The sequence below is a fragment of the Oncorhynchus masou genome, chromosome 13, assembly GCF_036934945.1.
Source record: "Oncorhynchus masou masou isolate Uvic2021 chromosome 13, UVic_Omas_1.1, whole genome shotgun sequence".
NCBI lineage: Eukaryota > Metazoa > Chordata > Actinopteri > Salmoniformes > Salmonidae > Oncorhynchus > Oncorhynchus masou.
Genome location: NC_088224.1, coordinates 57,766,655 through 57,780,076, shown reverse-complemented (window position 1 = coordinate 57,780,076; position 13,422 = coordinate 57,766,655). Strand labels below are relative to the sequence as shown.

The 13,422-nt window shown below is 42.4% G+C and overlaps 1 protein-coding gene across 1 annotated transcript in view; it reads right to left on the bottom strand.

Annotated features, from left to right (window-relative positions):
* Window positions 1-700: 700 nt before the first annotated feature.
* The window catches only part of LOC135552690 (immunoglobulin superfamily member 11-like), a 99,185-nt gene continuing 86,463 nt past the window's right edge, over window positions 701-13,422 (bottom strand). Inside the window, exons 4-8 of the mRNA XM_064984460.1 lie at window positions 12,359-12,566; window positions 11,795-11,950; window positions 10,300-10,422; window positions 7,216-7,363; window positions 701-5,701 (exon numbers count right to left, since the gene is read on the bottom strand). Coding sequence (XP_064840532.1) covers window positions 5,176-5,701; window positions 7,216-7,363; window positions 10,300-10,422; window positions 11,795-11,950; window positions 12,359-12,566 — 1,161 coding nt within the window. The 3' untranslated portion in view covers window positions 701-5,175. The remainder of the gene's footprint in view (window positions 5,702-7,215; window positions 7,364-10,299; window positions 10,423-11,794; window positions 11,951-12,358; window positions 12,567-13,422) is intronic.

Genomic DNA, 13,422 nt, shown 5'->3' with positions numbered 1-13,422 from the left:
TAGTCTTTGACAATTTTGGGGGCCTTCTTCTGATACCGCCTGGTATAGAGGTCCTGGATGGCAGGGAGTTTGGCCCCAGTGATATACTGGGCCGTATTCACTACCTATGTAGCGTCTTGAGGTCAGCGTGGCAGCTGTGTTGTTGCTTACCCTCACCGCCTGGGAGGGGACTATGGTGTTAAGCTGTCGTCAATGAACAGCATTCTTACAAAGGTATGGAGTGCAATAGAGATTGCGTCATCTGTGAATGTGTTGTGGGCGGTATGCAAATTGAAGTGGATCCAGGGTGTCTGTGGTGATGGTGTTGATTGTGAGCCATGACCAGTCTTTCAAAGCATTTCATGACTATAGATGTGAGTGCTACGGGGCGATAGTCATTAAGGCAGGTTACCTTGTTGTTCTTGGGCACAGTGACTATGGTGGTCTGCTTGACCCAAGTTGGTATTACAGGCCAGGTCAGGGATAGGTTGAAAATGTCTGTGACACTTGCCAGCTGGTCAGCTGTACAGAATGATATACACTGAGTGTACAAAACATTAGGAACATCTCTTTCCATGACAGACTGACCAGGTGAATTCAGGGGGGTTGCAACTTAATATTAGGAAGGAGTTCCTAATGTTTATTACCAATAAGATCATCTGTACTCATAAAAAAACAAGTCTTAAAATGACTAAGTCAATGAGCACAACTACAGTTAGAATGTATTAACAGTATTTATTCACTACAACTTCCAGTATTAATGTCATATTTCATATCAATCAAACTGTTAAGTAGAATACATATTTTACATATTTACAATGTTTACTATTGGCAATATAATATCTATATAAGCACAACCTGATGAACTTATGGCCACAGTAGACAATGCACCATCACTTGTCTGGGTCTTGTGGATATCCCTGCTCTCTATTTCTAGTTTTAGCAGTTGCGTTTCGGGCCAGGGTCATTATGGGACAAATCCTAACTTTTAAGTTGAATTTTCACTCTGTCTCACATTGACATCAATGCATGACGAAGTAAACATGTGAGTGGAAGTTAGGATTCGCCCCAAGAGATATCTAACAGAGGAAACAGATGCGCTCACCTCATCTGACCTGAACCTGTGGCTCTTTAATAATTGTTAAAGATCAGTTGAGTGCTTGTCTGTGACCAGACACAACAAGCTAGTGAACAACCCCAGGGTTATCAGCAGAGTACATACACAGTGCCTTCAGAAAGTATTCACACCCCTTGACTTTTTCCACATTTTGTTGTGTTACAGCCTGAATTTAAAATTTATTTTTTTGGTATTGGCCTACACACAATACCCCACAAAGTGGAATTCTGTTTTTCAACATTTTTAAAAATGATTTATAACTGAAAAGCTGAAATGTCTTGAGTCAATAAGTATTCAACCCCTTTGTTTTGGCAAGCCTAATTAAGTTCAGGAGTAAGAATGTGCTCAACAAGTCACATAATAAGTTGCATGGACTCCCTCTGTGTGCAATAATAGTGTTAAACATGATTGTTGAACGACTACCTCATCTCTGTACCCCACACATACAATTATCTGTAAGGTCCCTCAGTCGAGCAGTCAATTTCAAAAGATTCAAGCACAAAGACTAGGGAGGTTTTCCAATGCCTCACAAAGAAGGGCACCTATTGGTAGATGGGCATAAGAAAAAGAAGCTGACCTTGAATATCCCTTTGAGCATGGTGAAGTTATTAATTACACTTTGGATGGTGTATCAATTACACCCCAGTCACTGCAAAGACACATGTGTCCTTCCCAACTCAGTTGCCAGAGAGGAAGGAAACCACTCAGGGCTTTCCCAATGAGACCAATGGTGACTTTAAACCAGTTACAGAGTTTAATAGCTGTGATAGGAGAAAACTGAGGATGGATCAACAACATTGTAGTTACTCCACAATATTAACCTAATTGGCAGAGTGAAAAGAAGGAAGCCTGTACAGAATACAAATATTCCAAACATGCATCCTGTTTGCAACAAAGCACTAAAGTAATACTGCAACGTGGCAAAGCAATTAACTTTTTATAATGAATACAAAGTGTTATGTTTTTGGCAAATCCAATACAACACATTATTTTCAAGCATAGTGGTGTCTGCATCATGTTATGGGTATGCTTGTAATCATTAAGGGCTAGGGAGTTTCTCAGGATAAAAAAGAAATGGAATGGAGCCGAGCACAGGCAAAATTCTAGAGGAAAACCTGGTTCAGTCTGCTTTCCACCAGACACTGGGAGAATAATTCACCTTTCAGCAGGACAATAACTTAAAACACAAGGCCAGAAATCTACACTGGAGTTGCTTACCAAGAAGACAGTGAATGTTCCTGAGTGGTCGAGTTACAGTTCTGACTTAAATCTGCTTGAAAATCTATGGAAAAACTTGAAAATGGCTGTGTAGCAATGATCAATAACCAACTTGACAGAGCTGGAAGAATTTTCAGTAGAATAATGGGCAAATATCCAGGTGTGCAAAGCTCTTGAAGACTGACAGCTGTAATCACTGCCAAGGGTGATTCTAACATGTATTGACTCAGGGCTGTGAATACTTATGTAAATAGATATTTCTGTATTTAATTTTCAATAAATTCAGGCTGAAACACAACACGTGTAACCAGTCGAGGAGTATGCATACTTTCTGAAGGCACTGTACATAAAACACTACACACATAAATCATACGGATGCACTCTGACGTTGAAACAAGTCCCTGAACACCAAACAAACTCAAAGAATACTCTCCAAAGTTGTGCGTATTACCTGATAATACTGAACAGTGTTTTAGTCTCATGGCCGCATGATTAAGTTATGAATATAATCTTGGTTCCCTGATGGAGGGAATGAGACAACACATAAGCCAATGAGCTGAGTGAGTGACAGAAAAGGAACACTTTGATAAAGGTCTATCTTGTACATCAACAGTCCTCCTAATGTGCTTCACCTGGTTGGTCTTTATTGCTTCGGGAGAGAAAGTTCTGCTCACCATCCATATTGCTTTACTTGAGGAGTTTTTTTTTTAATACGTCTAATGGCTTCTTACTGGAGCATATTTCAATGAACTTCAATAACACTTAACTTGAGCACATTGAATGGCCAAATTCATACTGTGGAGACCACAGCAATTATTGTGTGCAGTATATGTAGAGACTGAATGAGAAAGATTACTGTCCCCAAATACAAGAGATGTTTTTTTCCCTCAGGAGTAAGTGGGGGTTTTTTTTGGTTAAAATGAATAGTACCATTTTTGAAATGTAATATCACACAATATCAAAACAATTTGTCTTTCGAGCGAGAGATTAAGTTCAATATTAATAAGACTTTAAATGCAAAGAGCAGGACAGATCGTTTTGTAAAATGAATATAAAAACCTAAATCAGCAGTTAGTTTCAGGTATAAAAAAAAGATGGTCCTCAAAGCGTTCTTACCTCCAATAGCAACAAATTACAACACTGCTGGAACAAACCTAGATTTTTCATTAATAGGTGGTATTCATTTCATTTTCAACTATCATTGGGGATACTTAAGTTAACTTATTTTAATGCTGGAATTTGTAGCTGTGAAAAGAAAAAAAATCGAAGTGCCCTGGAAAACAATTGGTAGAGTATGCATTAAATGTATGTTAAATCATTATTACAATCAACAGACGCAGACAGTCATTTTAGTATACGGGTTTCGGTGATACTTTGTCATTTTTGTATGAATTGCACTGCCCAAACATGCAGCTTCACGCACAGAGGACACCTAGTTGTAAAAAAAAAAAAAAAAACGACATCCCTTCTTTACAAACGCAATACAACATTCTACAAAACCCAGTTTAGTGTCTGTTAACAGAAATGAATAGACCTCTTAAATTAAGCCGAATGAGTTGTAAAATATGCATCCATTGGAGATAAAAAAAAAAAAAAGTACTATTCTTAAATTCACAACCTAGCCTACCAGTAGTTACAATAATTCCAGTCGGTACAAAACAGTGATTGTTAGCATTCTCAAGGGAAATCCCCTTGAAATATACATTTTCTTAAAGGATGTATGAAATAAGACATCCCCCATGTTTTCTTGTCCAACAGCACTGATGTGAGATTTGGATTTCGTTAAAACAAATCAATAGCAGGTTGACAATAGCAGGTACTTCCATAAACACGGTCAGTACGTCTCAAACTGCAGATTCAACTTTCAGGGAAAGGTGTTTTAGCATAATGGGATCTTGAGGTAAGACCATAGTTACCAATACTGGACCTAATCAATGTAAATTCCGAACCCTTACCGGTTTGTGCTGGAGAGGCACCATCTCTCCCATTTGTAAAGCTGTAGAGGTAACGGGGGGTGCATAGGTAAGACCATTCCATAATGAAGACATAGAAATATATGTGTGTACACTGTATGTAATGGCATGACTTCAGAGGAGTTTTTCGATGAAAGTGTGTTACCGTGCAAAACAAAACGTATGAACACGTTGAGGTCGGAGCTAATGGACAGAATCAGAAACCCCCTGTCCAGTCACAGGATCAGCCTACTGTGTTGTGCCATTCTGTTGTCTTTGCCATTTGGTACTTCACCAGAAATCCCCGTAACTCTCTGCTCTTCTAAGGCCATTTCCACCACTATGGTTCTGTTCATGTAAGACCACTACAGTGAATCAAAGAACATCTCTGTCATTTAAAAAAAAGAAAGATACAAAACGATTATAAATCACCGCAATAGCTGAGTGATATGAAATAATAGCAAGAATCCGGTTGTTTGTTTTCAATGGAATATACAGTACATGCTCGTTCGGATGCTTCTTTAAGGGACTTGCAGGGCTCGGAGCGTCTAGGTGTGGTTAAAACACAGAGATTAAACGGTTAACGCTCACTGTCGTGATGAGTCCAAAACACACAGTCACAGTCACCTGAAACAACAGATGATTATGTGTGACTTTTGTACGATAATCCCACTGGTTACAGCCATTTAATGCAAGGAACCAGTGAGAGAAAACCATACCCAAGAAGAGATACAAAACCAACCAATAGGAATAAAACACCTGGTGCTGCTTTCAAACGGGATCCTGTACTTGGAGACGTTGGCATTAGATGAAGTCGGTAATGTAAAATCCCGTTTAATGAGTTAAAAAAAAGGGAGAAACAGAGACGAAGTGGGGAGGCAGGCTGGTTCAACCCAGTAAGAGTTTACTTTAGACCAGAGAGCCTGCTCTGCTCTGGGCTGGCACCAAGACGGGCACGGCGCCCATGCGCTCCAGTGTGGCCTGGCTTACGGCGTACGAGTGCGTGTACCCGCCATGCGATGCCACCGTCACGGGCTTCAGGCTGACCGAGCCATTGCTGCGCACCATGGTGGGCGGGGAGGGGGCGGAGTTGGTGGTGACCACCAGAGTCTTGGGCGGGGGGAGGGTGTGGCTACCATTGGAGTAGGCCTGACATGCTAGGGGGGCGGAGCCCGGCGGAGCCAGTGTCCCGTGTCCTGTGTGAGCTGCATGTCCCCCCGTTTGACCTGTGTGACCCACTTGCCCCGTAGGGAACGTCTGGCGTGTGTCGCCATTGTAGCGGGTGTAGGAGTTGGTGTCATAGTTGGACTTGGGGTTGTGCCAATAGCGGCTGTTGTAGGTGTTGGTGGACGTCAGGGTGTCGTTCTCCGAGGATGAGGCGTCGGCGTGAAACGCTTTCACTAACGACGACCTCTTAGGGGGCAGGTCGTCCTCTCTGTAAAGCACAAAGGGCAAGGGGAGGTCACTATAGGGACTACAGAAATTACAGGAGGTTAAAATTGAGTGTTAACAGGTTTTCATATCCAACCCAATCTCTTAAGTAATACGTCACTCTTTTAACGTATTTCTATCAACATCATAATATGTGATGTACGTATTTGGTGCTTTTACGTTACCAAGTGTGTTGGAACATCCAAATATCATCTTAATACTCAATTAGGTTTCTCTTCCAATTCTGAGTGTTTCGTCAATGCCCTATGATGTAATCCGCTGCTTAAATTCCACTGGCATTTCTTCTTCTTCATGTTTGACTGAACTGCAAATGAAAACGGACTCAAAATGGACTCGTAATTGCAAACATTGGGATCGGTTTTAAAAAACGTTGTTTTTAAATAGGAAAATCGATCTATTCGTAACACCAGTCTGAGCAGTCAGTGTTCCTTACTGTGAATGTTTCATGGGGAAACAAGATTTTCAAGATTTTGTGTTTGATCTCCACTAACAGCGTTTGGAACACTCTCTCTTCGCAGATGAAATGTAGTGGGCCTGATAGCGTAGGAGATGTAACAACGGGATGTAAGTGAGACAGTGTATTCAATTGGCATGCAATATGCGTGCCTTGTCTTATTTAGGGCTTAGAAATGAATAGTTAAACAGCTATAGGGGGCACCTTTTGGAAAACCTACATGAGCCAGAGAGACACAGATTTACTTCTGGCTTCAGATGAGCCACAGTGGCCTGTTGTGTTTGATCAACAACCACAACTAATGGTCACTTGTATTATAAATGCATGGTATCATCTAGCCGGAATAGTGCTTGCAATGATTGGGATGGCCTAAATGTCAAAACAAAGACAAGCGGTTAAAACTGGAATGACAAACAACAACAACAAAAAACGGTTTAGGAGGTCCATTCTTCAAATTGGTATCACTCTAAGAGGTCAAATCAATCAAATTTTTAAATCTAACATTCACTTCCACAGCTTGGTCCTGATCGATAGAGTTATAGAACATTAACGTTAAATGTCAGTGGTATACATGAAGCGGTACCACACACAGACCACATTTCAATTCAGGGACATTATCAACACCCAAATGAGGCAGATGTTATCCCACTAGCTCAGAGCTGAAACATTTCAACAATGATTTATCTTCAAATTGATTTATGAACTCATTTAGGGGAAGAATAGCAGGCCATTTAAACAAGCGACAGAGAATTCACACAGCGTTTGAAATGAAAAATTGGGGTATGATGAAGAGAAAGTTGGTGAGTTTGAAGGTTGAACGCCTTGAACACATGGATAAAACTGACTACAAAGGGGTAATCGTACCACTTCAAGGATACAGTATATCTCAGTTTTCAAGACTTATCTACTACATACTCTGTGTAGCCTATCAAATGCACGGCACCAGAACAGTTGTGGTGAGTTCAGGTTCTAATGTTTAGACTAGTGTGTTGACAGAGATGTGTGGCAAACGGTAGAAAGCAGGAATCCAACGAAAGACCCACCTGATCTCGTTGGGTATCTCCTCCTCCTCGTATTTGTTCTTGTTCTTCCAGTAGAAGAGTGTCACCAGCACCAGTAGGGAGCAGATGATGACAGCCAGCACGCCCGTGGCGATGGTACCAGCTATGAGACCCACACTCTGGGGCTGGGCTGAAGGGCCAGGGGAGAAAGAGAGAGAGAGAGAGAGAGAGAGAGAGAGAGAGACTAAGTCATGTTCATTAAGTACAACACAGAAGAAGATGGACTGAAACAGGGATGAACCTCTCCAATATGAAAGACTTTGTTCTCCAATACAAAACGTTTTGCTGTGGATATGCACTGATGAACGGGACCCAGATCACGAATGACCGGACATGCCTCTACAACAGTTACTTTCAATACTGCTAGCTCCTGAACTGAACCACAGCACAAACACCTATTCATCCGTGGAATGAAGCCACTCTAGCAAGGCCTGCATTATGACATGAATAAAACATTGAGGAACTTTGGTTGAATGCCAACTACATGCCCTGTGGTTCTCCAGGAAGTAATGATGTACCCCCCCCCCCCAGGTAAACACTAAAGGATGGAGGGGGAGGAAAAGCTATGTTTGTACTGTGTGCATTTTTCATAATGAGTTAAATACACACAGTGGCCACTGTCTATTTGATCAGGTCGCTTTTTGTCTGCATCCTCAACGGTACTTGATAATACAGTACATTGAATATATCCATGGATGCAAATGGTTCTATTCTGCTACCATACTGAATTGGGTGAAATATTCAAGTGGCCTGAAGTGTGATTTAATGTGGCTGTATGTCTATTAGGATGTTTGAATTTGATGTTTGAATATCTGTACCATAAAACCTACGAAACCAGTACCACTGTGCTTTTATCAGCAAATTATTTGATTGTGACTTTTAAAAACCACAACTTTAGACGTGTAATTAATGCTAGCTTCTTCCACTATGAGGGCCGTTTCGGTCCGTCTGTTGTCCTACAACTCAGAGGGAATAGCACAGTGGCGGGTGTTTAATCATACATGCAGCAACATACGCTGAGAGAATGATGCTTTCATTGTTTAAGGCTGAACAGATGGCTGAGTGGCGATAAACCATTTATAGGATCACTCTCCTGATCTAACAGTGGGTCGTCCTCCTTGACAAACAGACAGCCCCCGAGCCTCTGTCAGAGCACTCACCACAGCCAGTGACAACTGGTGACATGGCATTTACTCCTTTAAACAATCACAAACCCCAAACGAGCCACTCACTGACGTTGTCAGTGGTATCAGTGACTGTCTACTCTAAGGCAGGGTCAGGCGAGTGCAGTAGCAGTAACTCAGGTGACAGCGTTACTACCCACTGGCAGGGGTGGAATTGGGAGAGGGGGAGCGTGGAAACAACATTTTCCTAGAGTAGCTGAAGGCTGGGATTAAAAACACACATAACTAATATAAAATATACCGTCTGTGAAATTGATGTAGTATGTACAGTGGGGCAAAAAAGTATTCAGTCAGCCACCAATTGTGAAAGTTTTCCCACTGAAAAAGATGAGAGAGGCCTGTAATTTTCATCATAGATACACTTCAACTATGACAGACAAAATGAGAAAGAAAAAAAATTAATGAATTTATTTGCAAATTATGGTGGAAAATAAGTATTTGGTCAATAAAAAAAGTTTCTCAATAATTTGTTATATACCCTTTCTTGGCAATGACAGGTCAAACGTTTTCTGTAAGTCTTCACAAGGTTTTCACACACTGTTGCTGGTATTTTGGCCCATTCCTCCATGCAGATCTCCTCTAGAGCAGTGATGTTTTGGGGCTGTTGCTGGGCAACACGGACTTTCAACTCCCTCCAAAGATTTTCTATGGGGTTGAGATCTGGAGACTGGCTAGGCCACTCCAGGACCTTGAAATGCTTCTTACAAAGCCACTCCTTCGTTGCCCGGGCGGTGTGTTTGGGATCATTGTCATGCTGAAAGACCCAGCCACGTTTAATCTTCAATGCCCTTGCTGATGGAAGGAGGTTTTCACTCAAAATTGCGTAGTGTGTTACTGATGGTAGGCTTTTTTACTTTGGTCCCAGCTCTCTGCAGGTCATTCACTAGGTCCCCCCGTGTGGTTCTGGGATTTTTTTCTCACCGTTCTTGTGATCATTTTGACCCCACAGGGTGAGATCTTGCGTGGAGCCCCAGATCGAGGTCTTGTATGTCTTCCATTTCCTAATAATTGCTCCCACAGTTGATTTCTTCAAACCAAGCTGCTTACCTATTGCAGATTCAGTCTTCCCAGCCTGGTGCAGGTCTACAATTTTGTTTCTGGTGTACTTTGACAGCTCTTTGGTCTTGGCCATAGTGGAGTTTGGAGTATGACTGTTTGAGGTTGTGGACAGGTGTCTCTTATACTGATAACAAGTTCAAACAGGTGCCATTAATACAGGTAACGAGTGGAGGACAGAGGAACCTCTTAAAGAAGAAGTTACAGGTCTGTGAGAGCCAGACATCTTGCTAGTTTGTAGGTGACCAAATACTTATTTTCCACCATAATTTGCAAATAAATTCATAAAAAATCCTACAATGTGATTTTCTGGATTTTCTTTTCTCATTTTGTCTGTCATAGTTGAAGTGTACCTATGATGAACATTACAGGCATCTCTCATCTTTTTAAGTGGGAGAACTTGCACAATTGGTGGCTAACTAAATACTTTTTTGCCCCACTGTATAAGCTTGAAGTAGAAGCCAATTTATTGTCATCCATTATTTTTTTCCTATTAGGGGAGGGATGGTAGGGTTAGAGGAAAATAATAAAGAAGGAAAATATACATTTAAAATAATTTATCTATTTACAAAATATGGTTATTGGTTATTGGAAATGATGTAGACAATTGCATTGATAGACGCCACAATCTATCTGCAATATTAAAGCTGATCTACCTCTTAAAATAAAAAATATCTAGAGTATTTCCAGAGTGAAACCCTTTTTAACAATAACATGTGTATTCAAAGGATTTAACATTGATACGTTCCAAGAGTGTGTATTATATTTTATTCAGAATGATACTGCACAAAGCTGTGCTTATGTCATCATTGTGTTGGGTACTTACGTGCCACAACCTGCAGGTTGAGTAGACAGGTGCTCTTGGCGATGGCATTGGAGGCTGTACACTGGTACAGACCAGAGGTACTGGTACTGATGTTCCTTAGTGTTACGGTCCCTTGCATCTGGTCTGGAGTTTAAACACAAACCATGCCAGTCTGGGGTTAAAACATCACTGGGGAACATCATCCACAACCCCAGAACAAATAGACAAGACACAAAAACATCTCAATAAAATGCATTGGGATTAAATATACATGAAATTCCTTCAGGACTAATGATTAACGTAAATATTTGCTTGTAAAGTGTTCCAAAACATTCATACATTACTTGCATAATTGAAACAACCAAAAGTAATTTCAAATAATTTAGGCAGTTGAAATAATTGTTGAGCAAAGCTTATTCAGCATTATGCAGATATGTTACTTCAAGTAACAGTATTATTCAACTTGCTTTAGGATATATTACTGTAACTTGGACTACTGGCAAACCCCCAATAGAGGGCGCCAAATCACTTACCGTAAAACAGCTGGTGTATATTTTGTACATTATGTAGTACCTGCTGATATAAACCCAGCTACAGTGCCATTGTTCACACGTCTGATACTTTATGGAGTATTACGTTATATTACACTACTGCCTTACACTAAAGGCTACCACAAGAGCATGGAACAAATCACATAAGCACTAAATCCAGATTACTGGCCTAGATTTCACCAGTACTCTTTTCTCTGCAACATGGGCTGTTTTGCAGACAGATATCATGGCAGACAGATATCATGGCGGCAGTGTTGGTACAGTTGATATCTACTGTGTAAAACAACAAAGACCCACAGGAGGAGGAGTAATGAAGGAAACCTAAGCCGATTGGTCCTTGTTGAGGGTAGCCTTGTGTTGAAGTGAGCAGTAGTGTAGTACGGTAGTAATCACACTGTGCTGTGATGACACAGCTGGAGAGAGAGAGAGAGAGAGAGAGAGAGAGAGAGAGAGAGAGAGAGAGAGAGAGAGAGAGAGAGAGAGAGAGAGAGAGAGAGAGAGAGAGAGAGAGAGAGAGAGAGAGAGAGAGAGAGAGAGAGAGAGAGAGAGAGAGAGAGAGAGAGAGAGAGAGAGAGAGAGAGAGAGAGAGAGAGAGAGAGAGAGAGAGAGAGAGAGAGAGAGAGAGAGAGAGAGAGAGAGAGAGAGAGAGGCCACTGCACTGCCCGGCTCACACACACACACACAAAACTGGGTCCGCATTAAATAAAAAACTTCTCAGAGTAGGAGTGCTGATCCAGGATCAGTTTGCCTTGTAGATCATAATGAATAAAATGACAGGAACTCGTGACCAGCTCTGAGATGCTTTGTGAATGCAGGCCCCGAACTGGACCAGGGTGGATGGTGGCACCCTGAGGGGCAGAGTTGGGGGCGGATGGGCTGGGCCACGGTGACGTTACCAAAGATACCTGTTGATTTACCAGCGAAGGTGGGGCAAAAGGGCACGCCCACGGCCAGGGGTTTAATACCTTGCATGGCGGTGTGGGGCAGCTTGGGCAGCGACTCCAGCTTCTCCCAGGCGTAGGTGGGCGTGGGGATCCCCTCCTCGCTGCTGCACATCAGCATGATGTCAGCGCCCACGTCCAACGTGCCCTGGACACGGCATGCAGGCACCGAGGGGGGCACTGGAGAGACCGGAGGGAGAGAGAGTGGTGAGTACCTTATCGATCAGCACAGACAGATCCTATCGGGTCTTACATTTTACTTTACATTTGAGAAATGTAATAGATGATCTTATCCAAAGCAGGTCTTGTTTTTATAGCACACACATACAGAACTGTGGTGTGCCAACATGCTGTAAGAGTCATCTTTAAAACCAGCTTAGGAGACTCATTAGTCAAAATAAAAAGCTCATGTCATACAACAGAATTCTGACAATATAAAATGCGTTTACACTTCCTAGTTTTAATGCATCCATTTGTATCACAGTAGGCTCTGTAGCCTGGTCAATAGTCACGTTATAGTGGCCAGGCTACATATGCATAGTATTCAACTCCTTAATTGCAATTCTAATGCAGCAGTGAGTGTTTTACCCAGCACGGTGAGGCCGATGACCCCGATGTTGCGCCCCCCTCTGTCGGGGAGGTTGTTGACCAGGCACTGGTAGGTCCCCGTGTCTGACAGCTGGGTGTTGTTGATGAAGATAGAGGCACTTGTGCTGGGCATGGTGGCCACGAAACCCACCCGGCCATTCAAGTGGTTGGCTAGACTGAACACTTGGCCACCTTGGTAGATGATCACCTGCAATGAGAAAGACAAAAAGGCAGAGATTCACTCACTCCGTTTCTATGGAATATCATTAGTTTGACCTAACGAAGAGCCCTATGGATCGATATGTTGGTCATTAGGAACGTGCAGTGTGCAGGTCTTTCTGTTCTTTTTCTAGGATGTGCCAAAGACCTACCTTCTATGGAACATCAGTCGTTTCCTGTCACTGTACATCCAGGTGTGACTTTAGGAAACTGTGGCTAACTGTGTCCATCCTGGGTTAGCAGCGGAAAATACATTACTTTGATGTCAATTGATGCAAAAATATAATGTCTGAATTGTTGGATCTTGGGGAAATAAAGGATATGACAGTATCTTAAATCTGAATGGGAAAACAATTATTTAACTAGGCAAGTCAGTGGTGAGGGTAGGTAACAACATCTCCACCCCGCTGATCCTCAACACTGGGGCCCCACAAGGGTGCGTTCTGAGCCCTCTCCTGTAATCCATGTTCACCCATGACTGCGTGGCCACTGCGTGACTGCGTGGCCATGCACGCCTCCAACTCAATCATCCAGTTTGCGGACGACACTACAGTGGTAGGCTTGATTACCAACAACGACGAGGCGGCCTACAGGGAGGAGGTGAGGGCCCTCGGAGTGTGGTGTCAGGAAAATAACCTCACACTCAACGTCAACAAAACAAAGGAGATGATTGTGGACTTCAGGAAACAGCAGAGGGAGCACCCCCCTATCCACATCGATGGGACAGCAGTGGAGAGGGTAGTAAGTTGTAAGTTCCTCGGCGTACACATCACGGACAAACTGAATTGGTCCACCCACACAGACAGCGTCGTGAAGAAGGCGCAGCAGCGCCTCTTCAACCTCAA